The sequence below is a fragment of the Hyperolius riggenbachi genome, chromosome 5 (genome assembly GCF_040937935.1).
Source record: "Hyperolius riggenbachi isolate aHypRig1 chromosome 5, aHypRig1.pri, whole genome shotgun sequence".
Classification (NCBI taxonomy): Eukaryota; Metazoa; Chordata; class Amphibia; order Anura; family Hyperoliidae; genus Hyperolius; species Hyperolius riggenbachi.
Window position 1 is genome coordinate 293065022 of NC_090650.1, and position 26258 is coordinate 293091279.

The window sequence follows — 26258 nt, forward strand, 5'->3', positions numbered from 1 at the left end:
CTGCAGGGATGTTGCTGATTGGTCTGATTTTCATGGGGGCTTGGTCTGTGCTCTATTCCTGCTATATAAACTCTGGGCATTCAGTTACTCACTGTCCGCTATAGCTTTCACATAGAGTGTGATCCACATGGTACCATAAAACTCCATAGACTTACATGTATTACAGTTCACAGTACAGCAGTATGTTCCCGCACATTGTGGAAGGATATTGCAGTTTTAGAGCAGGTACAGAAACAAGCAACAAAATTGATTAGAGGGAAGGAAGGTCTAACTTCCCAGGAAAGATTAGATAATAAACTGGGCTTATTTAGTCTGGAGAAAAGATGCCTTATGCTGGGGATACACGGTACGTTTCTGTACCGTGTATCGACCAGCTGATCCGGCCAGCTGATAATATTCAGCTGGCCCGATCAAGCTGATCGACCCGCGCCCACTCGATTCCCACCGGCGGACAACGGCAGGGAACCGAGCGGCTGATAAGGACCGCCGGCGGGGACGAGCGGAAATCGATCCGCGCGCACGCGCGGGGATGCGGCAGGAGTCGATCCGGCGGCTAATCGGCCGCCGGTTCGACCCATGTATGCCCAGCATTAGAGGAGATCTAATTAACATAAGTACATCTGAGGGCAATATAAAAGCTTGGCTGGTGATTGTTTTGCACCTTGGCTTGTGCAAAGGACTAGGGGACATGATCTATGCATGGAGGAAAAAAGTTTTAGCCATTTATTTAGGAAAGGGTTGTTTACAGTAAGCGTGATTAAAATGTGGAATGTATTAGCACAGGAAGTATTTATCGCAAATTCTATATTTGCGTTTAAGGGCTATAATTACTAGGTAATGCCTGGTGGTGTTGAACCAGGGATTTTATCTGATTATTATCATTTTTTCCCCTTTTAGGGTTAATTGGACCATGCCTTTAAGGGTTGTTTACGTTCCTGTGGATCAACAGGGATATGTGAGCTTTTTATCAAAACCAGAGAATCATCATGTGTTTAAATATGCTTTAATCTTTTTCCTGCAAAATCTTCTACAAAAACAGTGGCTCACAAACATTTAAAACATCCTAAAACCAAAAACTATCGTAAGAGAACAGAGGCGCCAGCAGGATAAAAGGTAATAAAAATTTTAAAATTTGCTGGGAGGCAGTGGTGGACTTACCTCCGGAAAGCAGACTCAAAATACTGTCTGAATTAAACAAATACATTTATTATTGGTACCCCAAAAGATACAACGCGTTTCGCAGGCACAGCCCGCTTCATCAGGCAATAAGATAGGGGACAAACAGTAGCTCGTCAGTAGCACGAATGGCAGACAGAGGTGCCATTCGTGCTACTGACGAGCTACTGTTTGTCCCCTATCTTATTGCCTGATGAAGCGGGCTGTGCCTGCAAAACGCGTTGCATCTTTTGGGGTACCAATAATAAATTTATTTGTTTAATTCAGACAGTATTTTGTGTCTGCTTTCCGGAGGTAAGTCCACCACTGCCTCCCAGCAAATTTTACAATTTTTATTACCTTTTATCCTGCTGGCGCCTCTGTTCTCTTATGATAATACTGTGTCCACCCCTGGTGGAGGGGTGACCTACCCCTACTTTCCTGATCTACAGAGAGCGACATCTTAATCCTGAGTGAGGACAGGTCTAATCTCCTCACCTGCATCTACAGTGGTTGCCTAAGAGGTAACCCATGTTTGTGAGTATATTCATCTCACACTTACATTTATCCACGGTTTCCAATACATACTACACTATATTGGGCTCTCGGTGTCTCCTATTTATTTAAAACCAAAAACTGGCACTGGAGCTACTACTTCCTAATATCCCACTGCCACTGTGATGGTTGATACCACATCGATCACCCAGCCGCAGCCTATGCAAATCGATGGGTCACTCAATCACAATTGGACATATGTGGGCCCTCCACCCGACGCACACCACGAGGCCTCCATACTCAAACTGTACAGTGCACTGTCACTCAGGAGCAGCTAGCTGAAAGGCTGGATCTTCTATCAATGTCCTTGATCTTTAAAGGGCAATGTAGCAACGAAAGCAGGAACACACCCAGAACTTTACCTGCTTCTTCTGGGGAGAACAGTTCAAAATTTGTCAATCATAGTCAGCCCTCTCACGTACCACATCAAGCATTCATGCTATGTTCCTGCATAAGAACACTGCCCGGACTGTTGCGTAATTTTCAATGCATTAACACCACTACAGCAGCTAATCAGCCGACTCTTCCGCCCATCAGGGGTGCACATGTTACAACTTGAACTTTTGTGTGTGGCGGTTACTCACAACCTTCACGCAGTGCTGCGCTCTTCCGAGGGAGCTCCGCTCAGTCAGGGCTCCTCCGATTCTGGATGCCCGATGCTGTCTGCGCATCACCTCACAGCGTCTCCTGCTTAGGCTGCATTCAATCTTCCCGCAGAGGTTCCTGGCGTGGCCCGGCGTCCCGGGGTTTGGTGAGCGCTCACATGTGCCAGTCAGGCCCCGCCTGCTGACACGTTTCGCCCCGCCCACGGGGCTTTCTCAAACACCCGAGGATACTTACTTTTTCTCCTTCACAGTCCTTGACCTGTCTCCCCTATTATTAACTCAGGAAATACACCATATTTAGATCAGAGTTCAGGCCTCCTGGTATTCTGGTTCCTAAACGTGGGAGCGACAGGATGTGTACCCTATGGACCTCTTCCAGAGGCATGTGCGCTTATGGCTGAGGTTCATAGATGCTCCTGGTCTGGCGAGGAACCAGGGAGCAACTGAGTCGATTTATTGAGATGTTGGGAAATGACGAAAGAAACCTCAAATTTACATATGACTGGAGTGACAAGGAATTGTCATTCCTGGATTTAAAAAATCCGAAAGGATAATGGAAGGTTGGTAACTACCACTTTTAGAAAGCCAACAGCAGGGAATACACTGTTGCATTACTCTAGCCACCATTTGGTGTCACAGAAGAGAGCAGTGCCGAGAGGGCAATTTCATAGACATAGGAGGAATTGCACTTTAGATGAAGATTTTTTGATTGAAGGTCGGGATTTGAGCCGAAGTTTAATTGAGAGAGGGTATCCAGAGCAGTTGGTAGAGTCAGAATTTGAAAGAATGTTGAAAAAAAACAGGGAGGAATTACGAACAGGGCGATCACCGCGTAAAAAAATGGAGGGAGGAGTTGAGAAAATTGACCCTATCAGGTTTGTTACAACATATGGGGCCCATTGGTATACATTGCAAAAAGTGTTACAGAAACATTGGGGAAATTTGTTGATAGATAAGCTCATTAAAAATTTGGTTGGTGAAAGACCATATATGACAGCCAGAAAGGCAAAAAACTGAATTGGTGAGATCAGAATTCGTAAGTAAAGAGAAGGTGACTTGGCTAAATAAGTTCCTCAGAAATTTGGAATGTATAGTTGTGGTGATTGCAATGTATGTGGCCTAGTGGAAAGAACAAAAACGTTTACAAATACTAAGGGCACAAGAGAATTTGATATCAGAGACAACATTAACTGTAACTCGGAAAGAGTGGTCTATTGTATAAAGTGTCCATGCAATTTATTATATGTGGGAAAAGCAAAACGACGTTTGGGCACCAGGATAGGGAAGCATGTCAAAAATATTGAGAAAGCGGAAAAGGACAGCCCTTTGGGGACTCATTTTGCCCGCTATCACAACAGAGATCCCTCTGGGTTACGTTTCAAGGGGATCGCGAAACAAAAGTTGTCACACAGAGGAGGTGACATCGAGAATGATCTATATAAAATTGAGGCAACCTGGATCTATTGTTTAGGAACCAGAATACCAGAAGGCCTGAACTCGAATCTAAATATGGTGTATTTCCTGAGTTAATAATAGGGGAGACAGGTCAAGGACTGTGAAGGAGAAAAAGTAAATAACCTCGGGTGTTGAAATACCTATTTTTGAAGTAATGTCCTAATACTCCGCTGCTTGCCCTCTATCACCACATCAAAGATGGCTGCCATGATGTAAGATGACCTTTGAACTAGGATGTTGCAGATTTTAAGGCCGCACTGCTGAAGGGAACTCCATCCCCATTTCGCTTTGAGAAAGCCCCGTGGGCAGGGCGAAACGCGTCAGCGGGCGGGGCCTGACTGGCACATGTGAGCGCTCACCAAACCCTGGGACGCCGGGCCACGCCAGGAACCTCTGCGGGAAGATTGAATGCAGCCTAAGCAGCAGACGCTGTGAGGTGATGCGCAGACAGCATCGGGCATCCAGATTCGGAGGAGCCCTGAGCGGAGCTCCCTCGGAAGAGCGCAGCGCTTCACTGCATGAGGTTGTGAGTAACCCCCACACACAAAAGTTCAAGTTGTGACATGTGCAGCCCTGATGGGCGTAAGAGTCGGCTGATTAGCTGCTGTAGTGGTGTTGATGCATTGAAAATTACGCAACAGTCCGGGCAGTGTTCTTATGCAGGAACATAGCAAGAATGCTTGATGTGGTACGTGAGAGGGCTGTCTATGATTGACAAATTTTGAACTGTTCTCCCCAGAAGAAGCAGGAAAAGTTCTGTGTGTGTTCCTGCATTCGTTGCTACATTGCCCTTTGAGATCAAGGACATTGATAGAAGATCCAGCCTTACAGCTAGCTGCTCCTGAGTGACAGTGCACTGTACAGTTTGAGTGTGGAGGCCTCGTGGTGTGCGTCGGGTGGAGGGCCCACATATGTCCAATTGTGATTGAGTGACCCATCGATTTGCATAGGCTGCGGCTGGGTGATCGATGTGATATCAACCATCACAGTGACAGTGGGATATTAGGAAGTAGTAGCTCCAGTTTTTGGTTTTAGGATGTTTTAAATGTTTGTGAGCCACTGTTTTTGTAGAAGATTTTGCAGGTAAAAGATTAAAGCATATTTAAACACATGATGATTCTCTGGTTTTGATAGAAGGTTGTAATATATAGTTATGGTACCAGAAAATCTCCTCTAATTGAGTGGTGTTAATTGTCAAATTGTGGCCGCCTAATAGAATAGTGTGATAGAGGGATATGTGAGGATACAGGCTATTGTTGTATCTTATTTTCTGGTTGAACTTGATGGACATATGTCTTTTTTCAACCCAAATAACTAAGTAACCTTGTAACGAGGCCGGAAATTTTTTTTATCAAACAACGCACAAAACTGTGCAGTATATCTCCACTATGTATGGCTCCTTCAGTCAAGCCTATACAGTGCTATAGGTAGCATTGGACGCTTCCTGTCTCATCTGCTTATCCATGTGTCTCCTTCCTTATTGTCTGCAACCCACCATCCTTAATGGTTGCCATACATTTGAAACAGATGAAAATCGGTGCTGCCAAGGGCATGCCCAATCGACGATTCAACCAATTCTGGGCTGGAATCGGTTGCATGCATCGATCAGACATGCTGCAAGATGTAGGACCGACTTGCTAGATTTGGTGCATAGTGGTAACGGCGAGTCCCCCCTAATGTAAAATATTCCCCCCGCTGCAGTATACATTACCTGTCTGTGTCTGCCACTGGCTCTGTCTTCATACACGCACCGCATGTAATTGCCGGCGTAACATGGGCGTGTGTGTGGCGTCACACACACACCCCTGTATACGCCAGCAACCACTGTGAGTGTATGAAGACGGAGTCAGCAGCGGACACAGACAGGTAAAATATACTGCACCGGACACTGGGGGGCATATTACATTAGGGGGGACAACGCAGGGGGCTGGAAGTGGCGGATTCGGCGTCACAAGGCAGATTCCCGAGAGATTTCATGCTGCAATCGATCGGGAATCGACCTGTGGTGTATGGGCAGGCATCAGATTTCTCTCAATCAATCAGATTCAATCAGAGAGAGATCTGACTCTTGGTCGATCTGTTCATACATCTACTGATGTATGGGCTTCTTAAGACTGTAAGCTTGTAAAGGCAGGGAGCACCTGTTAGTGTTTCTTATGCTGCTGTAAGTTATCATATGAACATGTACCAGTATTGGTAGCAAAACCAATGGGATGAGGGAGGTGTGCATATTGCTGACCCATGTGTTCTCTTTAGGAACTGGGCCTACAATTTAAGTAGTTGTGGACATAATTTTTGCCTGGAAGCTGGTTCGTGGAAACTGAATCTGCAGACTTTATTACATTCTTTTATTACATTTAGTTTTTTTGTATAAAACATGCTGACTGCATGGCTCACTAACTCCTTGGATTCTGCAGTAAAGTCATAGCTTGACCTCCAATCCTGCTATCACGTTATGCGTCATGCTTATCGCAGACTGTCACTTCAGTTCTTCCGCTGCATTGTTTAGAGGAAGTGACACTCTCTGGTACTGAGTATCTTGGCAGTTTGCCTGATGACTTCTCAAGCCTGCGAGAAGTGGCCAGAACAGTCAGCTGGCAGAGCCAAACAATCAAGTGTGACCTGTGAGAACTCTGCCTCTGAATCCTGAAAAGAGCAACATATTGTTCTCCTGCTTGGAAAACATTAAAGAATAAGATTTTCAGACGTGTCCAGAGAGCTGGTATTATGGGTCCCCACTGACAAGTGATGTGGGTCTACTTAAAATGACTCTGTAACAAAAATTACAACGTTTTTTCTACCAGCCTACAAGTTCCTAAACCTATTCTAATGTGTTCTGGCTTACTGCAGCTCTTTCTACTATAACCATCTCTGTAATAAATCAATGTAACTTTCCCCTGTCAGACTTGTCGGCCTGTGTCTGGAAGGCTGCCAAGTTCTTCAGTGTTGAACTGTTCCTCTATGCACACTCCAGTGTGTGTTTTATTTACATAAGCCAGCAGCTTCTCTGCTATCTTATCAGTGATAGAAGAGAGCTGGATGAAAATCCTCCTGTTATGGCCCATACTCACGAGGGACTTTTGTCGCCTCAACACGCGGCGCGCGCGTGTTGCGGCGACAGGTCGCCCCCTGAGTATGGGCCGTCGCACGCGCGCGCACCCCGAACTGTCGCCCGCCGCTCTTGTCGCCATGCGATTGAAAGTTTCAATCGCATGGCAACAGTCGCCGCCGCACCTCCGCCGCAACTGTCGCTAGTCCGCGTGAGTACGCGGACTAGCGACAGCAACCTCCATAGAGGTGAATGAAGCTTCCGGCGGGGGGAAGAGGAACGTCGGCGACAGCTTCCGTCTCGCCGCTGGTCCCTCTTCCGCGTGTGTACGCGGAGGGACCTGGAGAGAAGCTGTCACCGGCCTGTCGCTAGCGCGCTCACGTGTGCTGGCGACAGGCCACTTCTGCAGCCCGTGAGTACGGGCCATTAGGCTATGAAAGTAGCTGGCTGACACATACTGAGGAATTACAAACACAGGCACAGGCAGAGCTGTCTGCAGGAAGCCTGTAATGTTCAGTGCATGAGAGAAGCTGGGGACAGAAGGTAAACGCACACAAATGATCTCTTGAGATTCAGAAGTAAGGCTGTATACAGCCTGCTTGTGTATGGATGTATTTTCTATGTGTGGACATGCTGTACATGAACCTACTTCCTGTTTTGGTGGCCATTTTGTTTGTTTATAAACAAACTTTTTAAAACTGTTTTTGACTACTTTTAATGCGGCGGGGAGGGGCGAAATTGTGACAGAGGGTAATAGGAGATGTCCCCTAACACACTGGTATGTTTACTTTTGTGCGATTTTAACAATACAGATTCTCTTTAAGGCACAGTCTAAGCAGAACCTAAGTTTTCACCAGAGTACTCACTAAGAACAATACGCTGGTAACCCTAGTGGATGGTCTTCTCAGAAAATTCAGGTGCATCATATTGTTAGCAGGCTAAAAGGCATCTTTATTCCAATACTTTAAAATGTCATAGTTAACACTCACACACATTGTACACGGGATTGAATGCAACTTACAGATGGTTACCATACAAGAGTTGCGGATGCTAGGGACCACCAGATCTCTGAACTATACCACCAGATAGGTACTGTAAGTCTACTGTGTGGAAAGGTAGATACTGGGCAGGCAACTTGCAATATGGTAAGCATTCCATAGGTAGCAGACTAGGGTAGTTAGTATCCTAGAAAGAGTTTGGTGCAGGCAGCTTCCGTATTCCAAGTTGGGCCCGTTTCCACTATAGTGTTGCGGAATCGCCGGCGAATCACTGCAGGCAAAATCGCATGCGGGTGCGATTCCGCATGCGTTTTTTGCCACGATTTCGCATGCGATTTTGCATAGGTAAGGCTGTATGCGAATTTAACCATGTCACTGCCTGTGTAAATTAACATTAATACCTATGCGAAATCGCATGCGAAATCGCGGCAAAAAACGCATGGGGAAAACGCATGCGATTTCCCTATTAAATACATTGCGTGCGATTCGCCTGCATTCCACACGCAGGCGAATTCTGAGGGCCCTACCCTGCAGATTTTTTCTGCACAGAAAAACGTGCGGGGAAACGCACAAGTGGAAACAGTCCCATCCACTTGTACTGACTGTGCGAATCCGCATGCGGGCAACGCATGCGGATTCGCGATAGTGGAAACGGGCCCTTTGGCAGGCTACAGGCAAAGGTAGTGGGAACTCCAGGCTGAGGACAAGGCAGGTGGCAGGCAGGGGTAATATGTGTTTTAGGTTAAGGTTGGTTGAGACAGATGGCAGAAAAGTTTAGTTGGTATTCCAGGCATGGGTTAGCAACAAGACAGGAACAGGCAGGGCAAGGCAAGGCAATCTAAGCTGACAGGAATGGGCAGAGTAAACTTAATTACCAGAAGGTTCCACAATGAAGTTCAGTGAAAAGAGACACGTAGTCTCACAAAAACATGCGCAGATTAGCTTGTTAAAATAAAACATACTTACATAGAGGGGGAAGCCTTTGGATCCTAATGAGGCTTCCCTTGTCCTTTGCAGCCCTGCTCCAGCTCTGGCACCTCCGAACAAAAATAAATATTTACATTTGCCGCTGCCTACATAGCCAAACCCGGTCAGATCCGCTCTACTCCTCCAGAGCCTGAGTGGAAGGCCGCTAGTGCGCATGGGAGCAACAGCGACAAATGCCAACAAGGAGATTTTTGGGGGTGCCAGCGCTAGATAGGGCTGGCTGAGGTGGATGTGGGAAGCCTCTTTAGGATCCAGGGGCTTCAGTCCTTCTGAAGTAAGTATTTCCAAGGGCCACTTTTTTCCCCTTCAGGTTTACTTTCAGTGTTCCCACCAGAATTTTTTTCCAGCTGGGTGGCATGAGAAAGTAGCCGGGTGGAGCGAGATGAGAGAATGCAGGGCCAGTGCTTCTGTGCGCAAATCTGCTTACAGCATAGGAGGAGGTGAGCCGATGACAGCCGGGTGCTCACCAAAACTAGCCAGGTGGAGCACACAGCTAAAAGAGCCTGGGGAGAACACTGACATCTGTTCTGCATGCTTCTTCAGGGTCTATGACAAAATATTAGAGGCAGAGAGTCATCAGAACAGCCAGGCAATTTTCATTGTCACCATATCCCTTTTTACTTCAGACGGAGTAGCGGCTTTCTGATAGGCGCCGGTGGAAAAAGAGGAGCCCGACTGAGTCACAGAGGATTCACGCCTACACAGTAGAGCAGACCCAATATTTCTTTAGAGTCCATCAGAAAGCCGCTACTGCGCCTGCACAGGAGGTAAATAGTGCCGTGCACTGCAGGTGCTATTCGCTGCGCGAACCACAGACAAGCTTGTCGACTGATTTTTGGGGGGCTGCCAGCGCTGGATCCCTGAGGTTGAAGAGGACAGGGAAGCCTCATTAGGATGCAGAGGGTTTGGGTACCGAGCAATACAGCATACCACTTAATAAATTACAAAATTCTAACAAGATTGTATCTAACTCCTACAAGATTAGCTAAATTTAAGGGCGGTAACAAAATATGTTGGAGATGCTCTTGAGAGAATGGACCTTTTATGCATATGTGGTGGTCTTGCCTCGTCGTTCAGAAACTCTGGAGGAGGATTGAAACATTTCTCAAACTTGTCACACCCTTTGATCCGTCCCTTGCTTTGTTAGGTATTAGTGACTCAGTTAACGCAAATCCAACAGGAAATTTGACAGTTCCTGCAGCTATAGTCACTAGGATGCTGATTGCAAAAGCATGGAAGGAACCCATGGCTCCAAATTTGGGTGGTTAAGAGAAATGTATGTTTTTTTTGGACTTAGGGGACGAAGAGGAGAAGATGAAGATACTATTCAAATGAAGATTTGGCAAAGCGAATGGTCAAAGTTTATTAATGTACCCAAGTAAAATATTTAGAGGTTACTGTCTGTAAGTGAACGACTACTGATGTATGGTTGGTAAGATTTTTAAGATTGGAAGACTGTAGATTAAATACATAGTATGCCGTGGGTTTCGACAGGATGTACAAAGGTGGAATGAATGAATGAATGAATAGAATTGGTGGGTATGAATGGGGTGTTTGAGCTGACTCAGCCTGGATTATATTTAGTTACTAATAGACATTTTGACTAGGTTACACTATAAGTTAGAGAGGTCCTCAATATGTAACCGCCAGTTGAAGTATTCAACAAAATGGCGTTACTGACTCCATGTAAACTTGTTATGTTTCATTAACCTATTTTGGTTCCTGGACATAGAAACTACGTCCAGGAACCATGCGCGCTCCCGCTTCCAATCGCGCGTGTGCACGTGCGCTCCCGGCCCGCGGTTTGTTAGCCAGGCAATCAGTGAATCGGACTATGGTGCCCGATCACTGATTCCTCTCCCCCGCTGAAAAAGCGACAGCTTCTCTCGGAAGCTGCGCCTTTTCTGGCTGTTACCTCCCCCATGCGTCGCTCTAAGCGTGTGTTACGCTTAGAGTGACGTCATGTAAACAAACTCATGGCCGCCATCTTGTGGCCAAAAAGTAATACTACAACCAAAAGTAAAAAAAAATTAAAATCAACACACATTTACATTTTAAACCTATTGTTTACATCCCACCCTCCCAAAACTACCCAAATAAAATGTTTAATATAAAAAAAAAACCATTACAATAAAAAAAAACATGTAAATATTTACCTAAGGGTCTAAACTTTTTAAATATCAATGTAAAGATAATATATTTCTATATTTTTTATTTATTTTAAACTTGTAAATAGTGATAGATGCAAAACGGAAAAAATGCACCTTTATTTCCGAATAAAATATTGTCGCCATACATTGTGATAGGGACATAATTTTAACGGTGTAATAACCGGGACATATGGGCAAATACAAATTCATCTCGGATCCACTTTAAGGTGCATCGTACTTAGCAGCAGTAGCACTGGGATTTATTGGCTTCGAGCTTGTAGGTTGGGGATAGTATTAGATGTTAGTGCAAGAGAGGTTAGTTGTAGGCAGGGTAGGCTTAATGTGACCATTAGGTCGAGACCACCGTTGCATGTCAGGATCCTTTGGAAGTGCGCAGCCATGCTCCCGTCTTTGAATGAGCACAGGCACTGGACAGCTCGCGCCTGCGCAGTAACTCAGAGCTGCTTGTGCTTGGTGGAAAAAGCAGAGCCTGAGTGGCTACATGCTACTGTGCAGCAGTGAGCTGTCCTGTACTTGTGCAGTGCTGCAGTGCTCCTGTCGACAAGCCCCACTCGAGGTGCTTTGATGGGTCCTTGAATTTTAAGGAAGAGGAGGACAGCGGGACCTCTAAATTATTCAGAGGTTTTCCTCTACTAAGGTATCTACCTTTTCCCATTTTTTAAAGTCACAGGTATCCTTAAAGTTGTCTGGAGAGAGGTAACTGGTGATCCAGCATTAACCTTACAATATTTTTACAAGCTTTAAAGAAAAAAACAAGTTTCAAAGTGAACCCAGTAAGAAGAATCTGGAATCGCTTTTTAAATCCACCTAAGCCACAGGGCTTGCTTGACTCCAGTAGCATGAAAACTGACTGGTTGTTATAAGTTATTGCATTTCACACTGCTTACTGAATAAGCCTGGAATTGCGGTGTTCACCCTAGTATAATAGCAGCATTGTGTGGAGACTGATATCTGTGGGCACTGAGTCAGAAGAATGCACTGGCAGAGCCATCAGTCTCGCAGACATCTCTATACATGTCTCCTCCTGAGGCCACCTCCATAGAAAAGACTGACAAGCTGAGCTATAGCCGGGCTTATAGATCCTGTGAGAACATTGCAAGCAGGCTGCCTGTGTAGTGAGATTTCTTCGCACAGTAGACACAGCTTACTGAAGAAGGCGGAACTGCGTGGCTTCAATTCAATAGCAGATCTCAGTTCTCTCTAGCAAATCCCATGCACTTTACAGCGAGGCAGCAGCGAGGTAAAGCCATGTAGAAAGCGGTGCTGCTGTATCCAGGACAAGGTGAGATGCTACAAGGGGAAGGCGTGCTGCCCACCAGCAGAGGGCTTCATGGGACCCCTCTAGCAGCTCCTAGGTGCCTCTTCCAGACCCCCTGCTTCAGTCTTACAAGAAAGTCTGAGCTGCTAGCTGCATCACATCCCAGTCCAGGAACATCCTCAGAAGATGGCACGATCTCACTGATGTTACCATGAGATTTCTCCCTGTCAAATGGCTCAGGGTGAAGATCTGGAAGAAGAACACTTTCATTTTCCTGCTCTTTTGGGTGTCCTGCTGGCTTTTTGTGAGCACTTTTCTGTTTGTTCATCGCAGTGTGTTTTCTGACCGCTGCACCGATGAGGAAAGTAAGAAGATCTTGGCAGGGCTGGTAAGTAAGAAACTGATGTCTTCTTCTTGCTTGTGCTTAGAGCTGATAGTTGGGCTGCATTTGTAATGCTGATCGCTGCACTGGCTTGTCCGTCTTCCCTATAGATCATGTTTATTATAGCAGTGTCAGCTCCTCCTGACATCTCAGGGATGACATTTTTCTCTTTATCCCTAGGGCACAAAACTATTCCCGTGACTTATTGCACGGTGCTTGTGCCTGGGTTCACACCAGGGTCTTGTAGCTCCTGACTGTTCTTCCATGCGATTTGCTAGTCCTTGCCTTTATTTTATATATGTCCATGCGCTTAGTGAGCATTTCAGTTATAATGAGTTAGTTTAAAGTGTTTACTGTATTAAATATTATAAAGGAGTTACAATTAATTTTAGGTATTTAATGCTGTCTGTGTCATACTGGGATAGTTTTCCTTCACTTTATAAGAACTTGTTAGGGGTTCTATCTAATTCTTGGTCATTTAAAAAAAAATGATACAGTTCCTAGAGATTTGCTGATTTCCATCTAGGAAGTTAAGACGTTTCTCCCAGATAGGGATGCAGACAGCAATAAAACCCGACAAGTTCTCATCCATTTCCTCACTAATTAAAACTAAAGTAAAATGTTTTCCTAAAGTTGGATGCTTAGATCACCCAGAAGTAATATGTCTATGTAAGATGCTATGTTTGCTGGATGCTGTAAGGTTAAACTGCCAGAAATATTGATCTGCTATTAAAATTTTAGTTCCATGCACTTGTGCTGGCCATGAAGATGCCCACTAATGATACAATCTTGATTGTACAATCTTATCAAACTGTAAAATGAATGAATATACTTTGAATGTATACTTTAGTTAGTCCCTCATATTACATACGTGCACAATCAAGATTGTATCATTTAGTGAGCAACTTAAGGTGAGGGCATTACATTACTATATTTATCTATATCATTAAGAATAAAACAATAAAACAGGAAAAGTGGAAACAGCTCAAATCAGGATAACAACACCCTGCAAGGAGGGAGGGTAGGCACCTGGTATCTTTGGCAGGGAAACCTTACCACTATAATGTCTAGGGATACAGAAAGCCAGCAAGTGACTATCTCCAGCAGTGTCCAGATGTATGTGCAGTATCAGTTTTGGTTGCACTGATCCTTTAACATCAGCTTGTATTTTCAGCACAATGTTGTTCCTGCTCTGCACAAAATTCGAACCAATAACATAAATCCAACACTAACTTTAACCCTGGATACGCCTATCACTATACCCCCGACTAACCCTAACCTTAGCTTTTATATTAACTGTCAATACCAATAACCCAATTCTCATTAACCTTCTAATATGCCAGTACATTTGATCTAAATGCTATTTTGTGCATCAAACTATATTTTTAACATATAGTGTCACCCTACATTTTGCATGATCTTCTTTTTGGGACTGTTTTGTGAGTTTTGTAAGCCAGAATACTGTGATCTGCATACATATGAAGGATAACAGGCTAGTCATACATGTTTAGAATTATGGCCAATGTGGCCAACAGATTGATAGCTCTGTTTTCTGAATCCCCCCCCCCCCCTCCTCTTCAGGTTAATATCTTATTTTGAACCCGAGCTTAGGTTTGGGATCACTTTAAAGAGAACAGAGCATCATGGAGGTTTGTAATGGAGTTTGGGTGAGCCTCACTTCTTACCTACGGGGTGCTGCTTCTCTGGCCCCCGACCATATAGGATGCACCATCTTCTCCACGGATCGACCACATCTGAGCATATGAGCCTACGTGATAACTTTTTGCACTGTTCACTGTCTCATGCAGATAATCACGTGAGTGTTTAAAAGAGACCTAAAGTGAGAGTGTGGAAGCTGCCATACTTGTTTTACAAAATGCAAATTGCCTGCCTGTCCTGCTGATCTTCAGCCTTTAATACTTCAGCCATAGACCCTGAACAAGCATGCAGATCAGATTGTTCTGACTGGAGTTCAACTGAATTTGCCATATGCTTGTTTCCTGTGCATGATGGACAATACCAAAATATGAAAGATCAGCAGGACGCCAGGCGACTGGTACTGTTTAAAAGGGAATACATATGGCAGCCTCCATATCTCTCTCACTTCAGGTGTCCTTGCTTACCAACACAGCTAACAACACAGGGCAAAAGCTTTCCAAGGTGCTGAACATGTTTTTCCCTGAACAGAGTCAAAAAGAAAAATCCCAGCCCCCACACTCACACAGAGGCTTGTAATGAGCAGGGGCAGACCAGGAGGCACATGATTCCCACCAAGTCTAGTGCCTATCAGCAGCAAATGCCACGCGTTTTACAAAGGACTGTGTCCAAAGCTTTGCCCCCCCCCCCCCCCCTTACCATTCCCACTTAATTTACCCCAGTTATTTGGTAACAAATGTCCAATTTCTCCAATACCACTTCCCTATCTAATCAGAATGTTTTTATTTGGCCACATAAGTTTGCACTTACAAGGAATTTGACTTGGCAGTTGCTTAACGGACACAAGCCATATGATACAAGGACAGTAAAGATATTACACAATAAGGACAATATATAAGTTGAAAAAGTGGTAAACAGGATGAGAAAGCATTACCTTTTCAGTTCCAGTTCCATACATGTTCTACGAGTATCAGAATTGTTGTTTGCGCTTGATAAATTGCATTGTTTTGCTTTAAAGAAAATCAGTAAAAAAAAACCATCCCTCTGGGGGATACTTACCTCGGGAGGGGGAAGCCTCTGGATCCTAATGAGGTTCCCCCCATCCTTCTCCGTCCCAGAGATCCAGTGCTGGAAGCCCAGAATGTCAGAAAGGTAAATATTTACGTACCGCAATCCAGCGCAGGTGCAGTAGCAGCTCTCAGCTCAGGCCCCAGTGGAAATAGCTGAGCCCGATTGGGTCTGCTTTATTCTGCAGGCTACAGTGCCTGTGTTGGAGCCAGGGAAGGTAAATATTGAAGGCGCTACTGTGCCATAGCCAAAACTCACTGTGGTTTCGGGGGCTACCAGTGCTGGATCACCGGGATGTAGGAGGATGGGGAATCCTCATTAGGATCCAGAGTCTTACCCCTCCCGAGGTAAGTACCCTCCAGAGGGGCTTTTCTTACAGTTTAACCACTTCAGGACCACAGGCTTACACCCCTCTAGTGACCACGTCATTTTTCACAATAGAGGGCTGTGCAGCTTTGTCAGCGTGCTGCACAGCCCTACAACTCGGCACACAAATGGATTTTTTCCTCCTTTTATTGTCCTTAATTGGAGGACTCTGATAGCTGCTGCGATCCTGTGCGTTTTTTTTTTAATTAAAAAAAAGGAGGCTTTCCCTTCCTCCCTCCTTCCTCCCTCTCTCCCCCCGTGCCATCCTAAATCGCCATAGGATGGCGATCGACACTCATCCCCGCCTCTCATAGGCATCAGTCTATGAGAGGACACAAAATCAGAGCCGCTCTGATGGACAGCTGAGTGTCCCTCGTACAGCGATGCAGGAGATCGCAGTGCTGTACAAATGTAAACAAAGGGGAATACTTTCCCCTTTCGGCTCTAAACAGTCTGCAGCTGATCATGGAGCGGAGCTCCGTGAACCGGCAGGGAACAATCGTGCATGCGCGCACCCTTTCCCTGGTAAACTGCAGCTTCAGGACTTGACGCCAATCGCCTCTAGGCGGTCCTGGGGCTGCCGTTGTGGTCACGCCCATCGACGTGATGGACCCCAGAGTTCTAATCGGGAGATACTGGTCAGTTGCAACAAAAACTTCTAGGCACAGGAACTGCTTCTTCCCTCAGGCGGTAGTCCTTCTTAAAGTTAACTACCGAACGACCGGTTCGGTAGTTAACTTTAAAGCCAATGGGTACTAGTTTAAAAATAAAAAAGTCAGATACTCACCTAAGGAGAGGGAAGGCTCGGTCCTAATGAGCCTTCCCTCTCCTCTCCCGGTGCCCTCGGTGCTGCGCTGGCTCCCCCGTCCGCGTCCGCCGCCGCACGGAGTTCGGAGGTGTTAAATTACTTAAAAACACAACAGTATATGTTTTATTATGTCTTTATGTTGATTGAAGTCTCTGGAGTTCATCTCTGGGATCCCTATCTTTGCATGTTACTTATTTTCTTAATTGCATAACATCTGTCATCTCCCTCGACCCCTCGCTACCCTCCAACTACCGTCCTATCTCCCTCCTCCCCTTTGCCTCAAAACTCCTTGAGCATCTGGTTCACAAACGCCTGACCCAGTACCTCAATGCCAACTCACTGCTAGACCCACTGCAATCTGGATTTCGGCCTGCCCACTCAACCAAAACTGCTCTCACCAAAGTGGTCAACGACCTTGCCTTAGCTAAAACTGAAGGTAAATACTCCATTCTCCTCCTCCTCCTTGACCTTTCAGCAGCTTTTGACACAGTAGATCATCCCCTACTCCTCCAGTCCCTCCAGTCCTTGGGCATTCACGATCTCGCCCTGACCTGGCTTTCATCCTACCTTTCCAACCACTCCTTCACGACCGCCTTCAATGAGTCATCGTCCACCCCCAACCACCTCTTGGTGGGAGTCCCCCAAGGTTCGGTCCGTGGCCCCCTACTGTTCACCCTATACACATCCTCCATTGGCAAGGTTATCTCCTCCATGGATTTTAACTATCATCTGTATGCAGATGACACCCAGATCTACCTCCACACCCCTGACATATCCACCACTACCATGGACAAGGTCTTCTCCTGCCTATCAGCCATCTCCTCCTGGATGCCCGCTAGTTTCCTGAAACTAAATCTAGACAAAACTAAATTTATGATCTTCCCACCCCGGCCATCCACGAACCTCCCAGATGTGCATGTCACTGTTAACCACACTACCATTCGCCCTACCTCTCAAGCCCGTTGTCTGGGTGTCACCCTGGACTCTGCACTCTCCTTTACTTCCCACATCCAAAACCTCACAAAGTCCTGCAACTTCCACCTTCGTAACATCTGTAAGATTCGTCCTTTCCTGACCTCTGCCACCACCAAACTCCTCATCCATGCCCTCATAATTTCCTGCCTTGACTACTGCAATTCCCTGCTGTCTGGTCTCCCTATGACCCGAACAGCCCCACTGCAGTCCATCATGAATGCGGCAGCCAGAATTATCCACTGCTCCCATCGCTCCACCATGGCAGATCCCCTCCTAGAATCCCTCCACTGGCTTCCTATCCAGTCCAGAATCAGATTCAAGATACTGTGTCTGACCTACAAATCTGTCCACAAAACCTGTCCAACCTACATTTCCGATCTTACTCAGAGGTACACACCTAGCCGCTCACTCCGCTCCTCCAATGAACTTTGCCTAACTGCCCCCCGCATCACCCATTCCCATGCACGCCTCCAGGACTTCTCAAGAGCTGCTCCAACACTATGGAACTCCCTACCTCCACCCATTAGCGCAGCCCCCTCCTTCAACATCTTCAAGAAAGCCCTCAAAACTCACCTTTTCACTCTGGCCTACTACCCCTCACAAGTGCTCTAAACCTACAACTGAACTCTGGTCCCCTACCGTTCGTGTCCTTACCTCTCCCTCTAGATTGTAAGCCTTTGGGCAGGGTCCTCCTCCTTTTGTGTCCTACCTGATCATGCACCTCCATTACTGTGAACCCATGCTATGCATCTGAGTGAACCTAACTTGCCTAATCTCCATGCTCCATTCAGTGACTGACTAAGCATTACCTGGTACTCATACTGTGCTGCGTGATCTGGTTTTCTTGTATTCCTGTATTGTCATATTGCTGTATGTCACCCCTAAATATTGTCTGTAACCTAAATTAATGTTCAGCGCTGCGTAATATGTTGGCACTTTATAAATACAATAAATAAATAAAGTCTCTAGAAGTATTTTTAGCTTGCTTAAAGAATTTTGTTAGCTTGATTGAATCTGTTTTTTGTCCATGATGACTGCAGCTACTGTACCTTATTGATTGAAAAGATGCAGCATCCGGCATTTTGACTCTCAAAGCCTAAGTGCTCAACTGAGGTGTTTCCACTGGCTGTATATTTATACACATGTTGGATTACATCAGTGACGACTTCGCTTATCAGTTTTTTTGTGTGTGGGAGCAATTTGCTGCCTTCTTTTCCATTGAAAAGCAGCCCCCAAATTGTTGACAGGCATAGAGGGCTGGTATGTAGACTTGGGGGAGACCTGCACTCTTGCTGTGTCTCTCCCTGCTCAGTACAAGCTCTTGTGACTGCAGGGCCGGGCTGAGGCAGAGGCGAGAGAGGCTCCAGCCAAAGGGCGCAGTGTAGGAGGGGGCGCACAACTCACTCAGCTATCATTTCTTTATTGTGTTTGAAGTAGAGAGATATAAGAAAAGGGGATGCACGGCAGTGACTGCAAGCCAGATAACTAGAGATTAAGGAGTTGGGGGCCCTGGGGCACCTCTTAGTCTAATAGCAATCAGTGTGTGATGGCTGGGGTGGGAGAGATGAAGTGGCGCATTTAGGTGTCTCAGCCTTGGGTGCTGGAGGACTTTGTCCTGGCTCTGCTGCAGGGTGGGAGCTGGTGTAGTGGATACATTACCAATGCCAATGAACAGAACTGTACAGTACTCTAGAATGAGCTGATCTTTCAGCAAATACCAGCTACACAGATCCATGTGCTGTCAGATGGTTTCTTACTCCAACCACATCACCTCTTCTCATATGTGGATAAAGCATGGAATATATGAATAAGAATCTATTTAATAAAATATGTCAAGCATTGTGAGTCTCCAGTGTCTCGTACTTCCAGTACTATCCACAGAGAAATAGATTGTATATGACAATTGTTGGAGATCCTCTGTGATGGTAGAAGAGAGAGATCATATGATTGCAAATTTCATGTATTCTTTTTTTTTTTTTTTTTTTTTTTAACCACATAATGCTGAGTACACAGTATGAGATTTTATGGTCGACTTACTGACGATTATTTCCAAAATTTCCGATTTGCTTTCCGATCAATGTCCAAGCATTTTCCGATCGATTTCCTATTAAAGTTAACGGAAATCGATCGGAAAATGCTCGGAAATCGATCGGAAAGCAAATCGGACATGTTGGAAATAATCGATCTGACAGTAAATCGACCATACAATCTCATAGTGTGTACCCAGCATTACACTGTCCCCCCAGAGAGCAAAATATGACTTTATAATTTACATTTGCACATTCCATAAATTAATTCAATATCACATTAATGAGAAATGAAATAGCTGGGTGCATACATGGTCTTTAGCTTGTGTGACTTGGCTTAAAAATCCTTCCTGACATGAGCAGTGCAAATATGCATGAAGGTTCTGAGCACAATCTTTATCTCTTTGATCACTGTGATAACTTAATCATAGTAATTGCAGAGGTCATGTGATCATACGGTTTGGTACCCAATCTCTTCCTGGGTAGTAGGCTGCTGGAGAGATGTGCACACGTAGGAGGAGAGAAGCAGATCGTGTAGGGTCTGTAAAAGAACGTTCTCCCAGCACAAGTATAAGAACTTTATTTCAATGTGCATCAGTACAAGGGGTTAATGCGTTCTGTGTTCTGTGAACCATAGAACAACTGCTTAAACGTATTGAAATATTGACTCAATGGCCTTGATTTACTGTGGTTCTTCAGGCCTGGAAATGATTAGCGAACATAAGTGATCCATCAGACTTTGCCTTAATTTATTAAAACAATGTCTCCAATTAGGTGTCAAGAATGTGTATGTTCCCCCCATGTTTGTGTGGGTTATATTTGGGCACTCTGGTTTCTTCCCACATCCCAAAAACATACAGATAAGTTAATTGGCTTTCCCCTAAATTGGCCCTAGACTATGAAAGACATACGACGGTAGGGATAAGATTGCGACCCCCTCTGATGCTGGGAATACACGGGTCGTTTTTGAGCCAAGTAGATGGCTCGATAGATAATTTCCGACATGTCGATCTCCCGCTCAATCGCTTCGCCGCTTGATTTGTGATAGCAGTGAATGGAAAAAGGTAAGAAAAAATTAGCGGAAGATAAAAGAATTGACTGCAGAATCGAGCGGCGAAACGATCGAACGGGAGAATCGAGCTGCAAAAACGAGCCATGTTTGCCCAGCATAAGGGACAAGACTATCTACTCTGTACAGTGCTGCCCTTCCCCCCAGCACCACCTCAAGTACACAAGTTTTCTCCTAGTTCATATTTTCATACCTTATCAATAAAATGCCTTTTAAAGAGACTCTGAAGTCTCCCTAAAATGAGGTTTTTATTTTAAAAACCTCATTGCCATTATTGTCCCTCTTAAAACACCGCAGAACCGCGGCTGAAAACCCCCTCAATCACCCCAAATTTACGGGGTACAATCACGGGCTCCTTCCGAATAGAGGAAGCGCAGCTCTGCCTCTATGCACGTCAATCAGGCCGGATCGCCGCCTCTCACTGAGAGGGGCGGGGGAGAGGCGGAGATATGCGCTGATTGACGCACATAGAGGAGGCAAGAAAGTCGTGGATTTTGCCTGCCGTGTACTCCGTGAGTTTGGGGTGATCGAGGGGGTTTTCAGCCGCAGTTCTGCGGCGTTTTAAGAGAGACAATAATATTAATGAGGTTTTTTAAAATAAAAACCTAATTTTAGGGAGCCTTCAGGGTCTCTTTAAGCAACCAGCCAGCAAGAAAATACTCAAAATAATTCAGTACGTTGTCACCTGCTTTTTTGTACCTTATTAGTTGTGGAGTGCTGAAAATTATTTAAACAGAAAGTGAAAATGATCTCCAAGGAGAAAATGTTAGAGAAAAAGTTGATTGAATAAGGGCACAATCTTATGCAATATATTACCTGATGTTTTTGTCATTGTTAAATATAAATTCAATTGTGTCAGTACATGACCTTCATTGTACTTTGTAAATTGGTTTTGCTTGATTCTGCAGACTTTATAATAGGAATGTAATGCCTATATTCATCATTATTATTACACCCATGATAAGATATAATTATGCTTGTCAAAGGAAAAACAATAACAAAAGGAGATTACACGTAAAAGCATGCCTGGAGATGCCCGAATTACAGAGACTGCATTTGTCAAAGTGTGGCAGCAGCCTTTCTAGGGGGAGGAGAGGAAGACATAAGTTCATGAGAGAAAACTGTATAGATGAGATAATACAAAAACAATTCAAAATATCCACGGGGCTTTAACATAACATTACTATTACTGTATTGATCTTTTGTAAACATCTCAGTTAACATACCTGTATTTTCCCCAAAATTGAGCTGAGGATGATAAACATAGCAGAGGTGTTCCAGCCTGTCAGCACTAGATGGAGCTGAAGAGTTCTTCTACTGTAAGGAGCTTTCTGTAGGACAATTACTGTACTACTGTAATGTTTTTATAATGTATCTTTGTATTTCAACTTGTGGTTATTTGGGAGTTTCAAAATGTACATAATTGCAACCATGACAACGTTGCACATAATGTCCCCAAATCCCGGTAATCCTGCATGAGTAATTAGCTGCACAGAATAAGAAGCCTTGCTTTTTGGTTTTGCAAAACTTGTAATAAAATGATACCTGGTTATGATAAGCTACACATAGAAGATTTTATACCTAGGTGGTATAAAACAATGACATCCTTACCTAAAAAGAGGGAAGCCTCAGGAACCCACCCATACAGCTGCCGCGTGTGGACCACCGGAACATATCCACTATGAGCTTGTTAGATATGTTCATGTGGCCATGCTCCCCACCCTGCACAAGTGCCATACTGCAGCCCCACTTTGCTTGTGCGAGTTCAGCAGTGTCTGTACATAAAGCCAGAGCCACTTGTACACAAGCAACGTTGCCTTAGAGCGCAGGCACAGCTGTACTCGAGCAGGTGCAGTATGGCCACACTCATGCATGAAGAGGAACGTTGGTGTGAACTTCAAGGGTGTACTGGGAAGCACTGGTGGTCTGGAGGAGGATGTGGGAAGCCTCTAAAGGATCCAGAAGCTTCATCCAGTTCCATCATCATATCCAGTGGAAGGCTTTAACCATCACTGTTCACCTTGCAGCCAACATTACTGTCAAAGTCAGGAAACTATGAAAAAGAATGAGGTAACAGCGGCGCTAGGGGCAGCAGGAACTGGGACTCATTGGCATGTAGAGGAAAAAAAATCAATATGTGTGCTGACCAGGCAATGAACTGTAAACAATTTCCTGTTAACAGAGCAGAGAGTGACAATGAGCCTCTACGAGGCCCTTTGGAGCAACAGGCCTGGTCACAATATTCCACTGGCCACTGTTTCAAATGCAATCTGTACTTCCTGGTACAAGGAGTGCAACAGCATTTGTACTTGTAGCTACATCCCCTATCTGCCACATTATCCTAAATCAACTTAGAGTACACTGATTTTTTTTGTTAAGAACTGTAGAATCCTTACACTTACTAAGAACCGTGTCAAATTTTACACAGGTTTCCTTTAATGCAAAACTGACATTAGGCTGTGGGGAGAGGGAAACTTGCTTGTGGCTGTAAGTTCTAAAAAAAAGCATCACCTGGAAAAATTAATGCAGGAAAGGACAGGACCTTTAGCTCAGAAAAGGAAGCTAGTTGGTTAGTCTTTTCCAGAAACAATATGATAGATAACTTATAGCTAGATATCAGGGTAGTGACTGCTGCTATTAATTATTGCTTGTAGTGCAGACTGTGGCTTTCTCTCCATACACTCCATACTTGTGCGCGTGAACCCAAGGCCGGGCCAAGGCATAAGCTGGAGAGGCTCCAGCCTCAGGGCGCAGTGTAGGAGGGGGCGCACAATTCATTCAGCTGTCATTCCTAATTGTGTATGAAGCAGAAAGAAATAAGAAAAGGGGATACATGGTAGTGACTGCAAGTCAGATAACTAGAGATTAAGGTGTTGGGGAGGTTGTGGGCCCTGTGGCCCTCTTAGTCTAATAGCAATCAGTGTGTGACGGCTGGGGTGGGAGGGATGGAGGGGCGCACTTTGGTGTCTCAGCCTTGGGTGCTGGAGGACCTTGTCCCTGCTCTGCAACCCAAATGTAAACTGAGATTTCATTTAAGAGGGACACTTTTTTGGCCCAAATGTATGGGTTTATTTTCAAATGCACATGCCAATTAGGCTAAGCCTGACTACTTTAATACTGGTGTACATGCTTCTCCTCCATACCTGTGTCTGTTAGTAGGTTGGAGCCCTCTTGTGCTCCACACTAGCAGCTGTTGGAAGCAACAGAAGTATATGTGCAATATGCCGAATGACTACCTGAACTAGGTGAAAGAAATGTCCTGCTGAGTAAGGGCTAGTGCACACCAAAATCTCTATTGCAATCACTAGCACAATTTGCAATTGCGATTTCAGAGCGATTTTTGAATGAATGAGCATTTTTGTGAACAAGCCCTCACACACTGGGCGCTTTCGCTCCAAAAATCAGTGCTGGGCCGAAATTACGCATTAGCGTAATTACGCATTGTAGTTCACTACAAATGCACCGTAAGCGTTACGTGTAAGGTTACGGTATTACACGTAATTAATTACGCGTAGACCGTAGGTTACGTTATTACGCGTAACAAATTACGCGTAAGACAGTAAACTCCTATTGAAATTACACAGTCTGCCGTAATCGCGTAATATTACGCTCCCGTATAATATAAAAAAGCTGCCGACTTTAAGGGTTAATAGCAAAGCCCCCTTAAGTGCTAAGAGCCTCAAATTTGGAGAATATATTAAGGAGATCAGAAGGAATAAGAGGAAATTTTTTTTTCTCAAAAACACCTTATAGTTTTTGAGAAAATCGATGTTAAAGTTTCAAAGGAAAAATATATACATTTAAAAACCCGCCGACTTTTAACGGTTAATAGCAAAGCCTGCTTAAAATTTAGAAACACCAAATTCCCAGGGTATATTAAGGGGATCAGTGGGAATAAGAGGAAATTTTTTTTTTCAAAAAGACCTTATAGTTTTTGAGAAAATCGATTTTTAAGTTTCAAGGGCAAAAATGTCTTTTAAATGCGGAAAATGTCAGTTTTTTTTGCACAGGTAACAATAGTGTTTTATTTTCATAGATTCCCCCAAGTGGGAAGAGTTTTACTTACTTCGTTCTGAGTTTGGGAAATATAAAAAAAAACGACGTGGGGTCCCCCCTCCCAGACCTCTTTAACCCCTTGTCCCCCATGCAGGCTGGGATAGCCAGAATGCGGAGCACCGGCCGCGTGGGGCTCCGCACCCTGACTATACCAGCCCGCATGGTCCATGGATTGGGAGGTCTCGGAAGGGGAGGGGCAGCCAAGCTTTCCCCTCCCCCTCCGAGCCCTTGTCCAATCCAAGGACAAGGGGCTCTTCTCCACCTCCGATGGGCGGTGGAGGTGGAGGCCGCGATTTCCTGGGGGGGGGGGGGGGGGGGGTTCATGGTGGCATCTGGGAGTCCCCTTTAAAAAGGGGTCCCCCAGATGCCCACCCCCCCCTCCCAGGAGAAATGAGTATAGGGGTACTTGTACCCCTTACCCATTTCCTTTAAGAGTTAAAAGTAAATAAACACACAAACACTTAGAAAAAGTATTTTAATTGAACAAAAAACATAACCACGAAAAAAGTCCTTTAATATTCTTAATTAACCATTAATACTTACCTGTCCCTTTAAAAGCCAGTTCCTATGCAATATCCTCGGAAATTGGCTAATCAGTTACAATGTAACAAAGTTGTTACAATGTGACAACTTTGTTACTTTGTAACTCCACCGCACCCGACGTCACTCGCCGCTCACCCGCCGGCCGCCGCATACACTTACGCTAAGTCCCCGCCGGCTCCCGCCGTCCACTCCGCCCACACCTGTCACCCATATACATGCTGGCACCCATGGGTGCCAGCATGTATATAGGTGACATGTGGGAGAGGCGGGGAGGGCAGCGAGAGCCGGCGGGACTTAGCGTCCTGCACGGACCGGCGGGTGAGCGGCGAGAGATGTCGGGTGCGGTGGAGTTACAAAGTAACAAAGTTGTTACATTGTAACAACTTTGTTACATTGTAACTGATTAGCCAATTTCCGAGGATATTGCGTGGGAACTGGCTTTTAAAGGGACAGGTAAGTATTAATGGTTAATTAAGAATATTAAAGGACTTTTTTCGTGGTTATGTTTTTTGTTCAATTAAAATACTTTTTCTAAGTGTTTGTGTGTTTATTTACTTTTAACTCTTAAAGGAAATGGGTAAGGGGTACAAGTACCCCTATACTCATTTCTCCTGGGAGGGGGGGTGGGCATCTGGGGGACCCATTTTTAAAGGGGACTCCCAGATGCCACCATGAAACACCCCCCCCCCCCCCCAGGAAATTGCGGCCTCCACCTCCACCGCCCATCGGAGGTGGAGAAGAGCCCCTTGTCCTTGGATTGGACAAGGGCTCGGAGGGGGAGGAGAAAGCTTGGCTGCCCCTCCCCTTCCGAGACCCCCCAATCCATGGACCATGCGGGCTGGTATAGTCAGGGTGCGGAGCCCCACGCGGCCGGTGCTCCGCATTCTCGCTATCCCAGCCTGCATGGGGGACAAGGGGTTAAAGAGGTCTGGGAGGGGGGACCCCACGTCGTTTTTTTTTAATATTTCCCACACTCAGAACGAAGTAAGTAAAACTCTTCCCACTTGGGGGAATCTTTGAAAATAATACACTATTGTTACCTGTGCAAAAAAACCTGACATTTTCCGCATTTAAA

The 26258-nt window shown here is 45.2% G+C and overlaps 1 protein-coding gene across 1 annotated transcript in view; it reads left to right on the forward strand.

The window, feature by feature from the left end:
• Window positions 1-11944: 11944 nt before the first annotated feature.
• Window positions 11945-26258, forward strand: part of DIPK1C (divergent protein kinase domain 1C) — a 117099-nt gene continuing 102785 nt past the window's right edge. Inside the window, exon 1 of the mRNA XM_068234666.1 lies at window positions 11945-12621. Coding sequence (XP_068090767.1) covers window positions 12445-12621 — 177 coding nt within the window. The 5' untranslated portion in view covers window positions 11945-12444. The remainder of the gene's footprint in view (window positions 12622-26258) is intronic.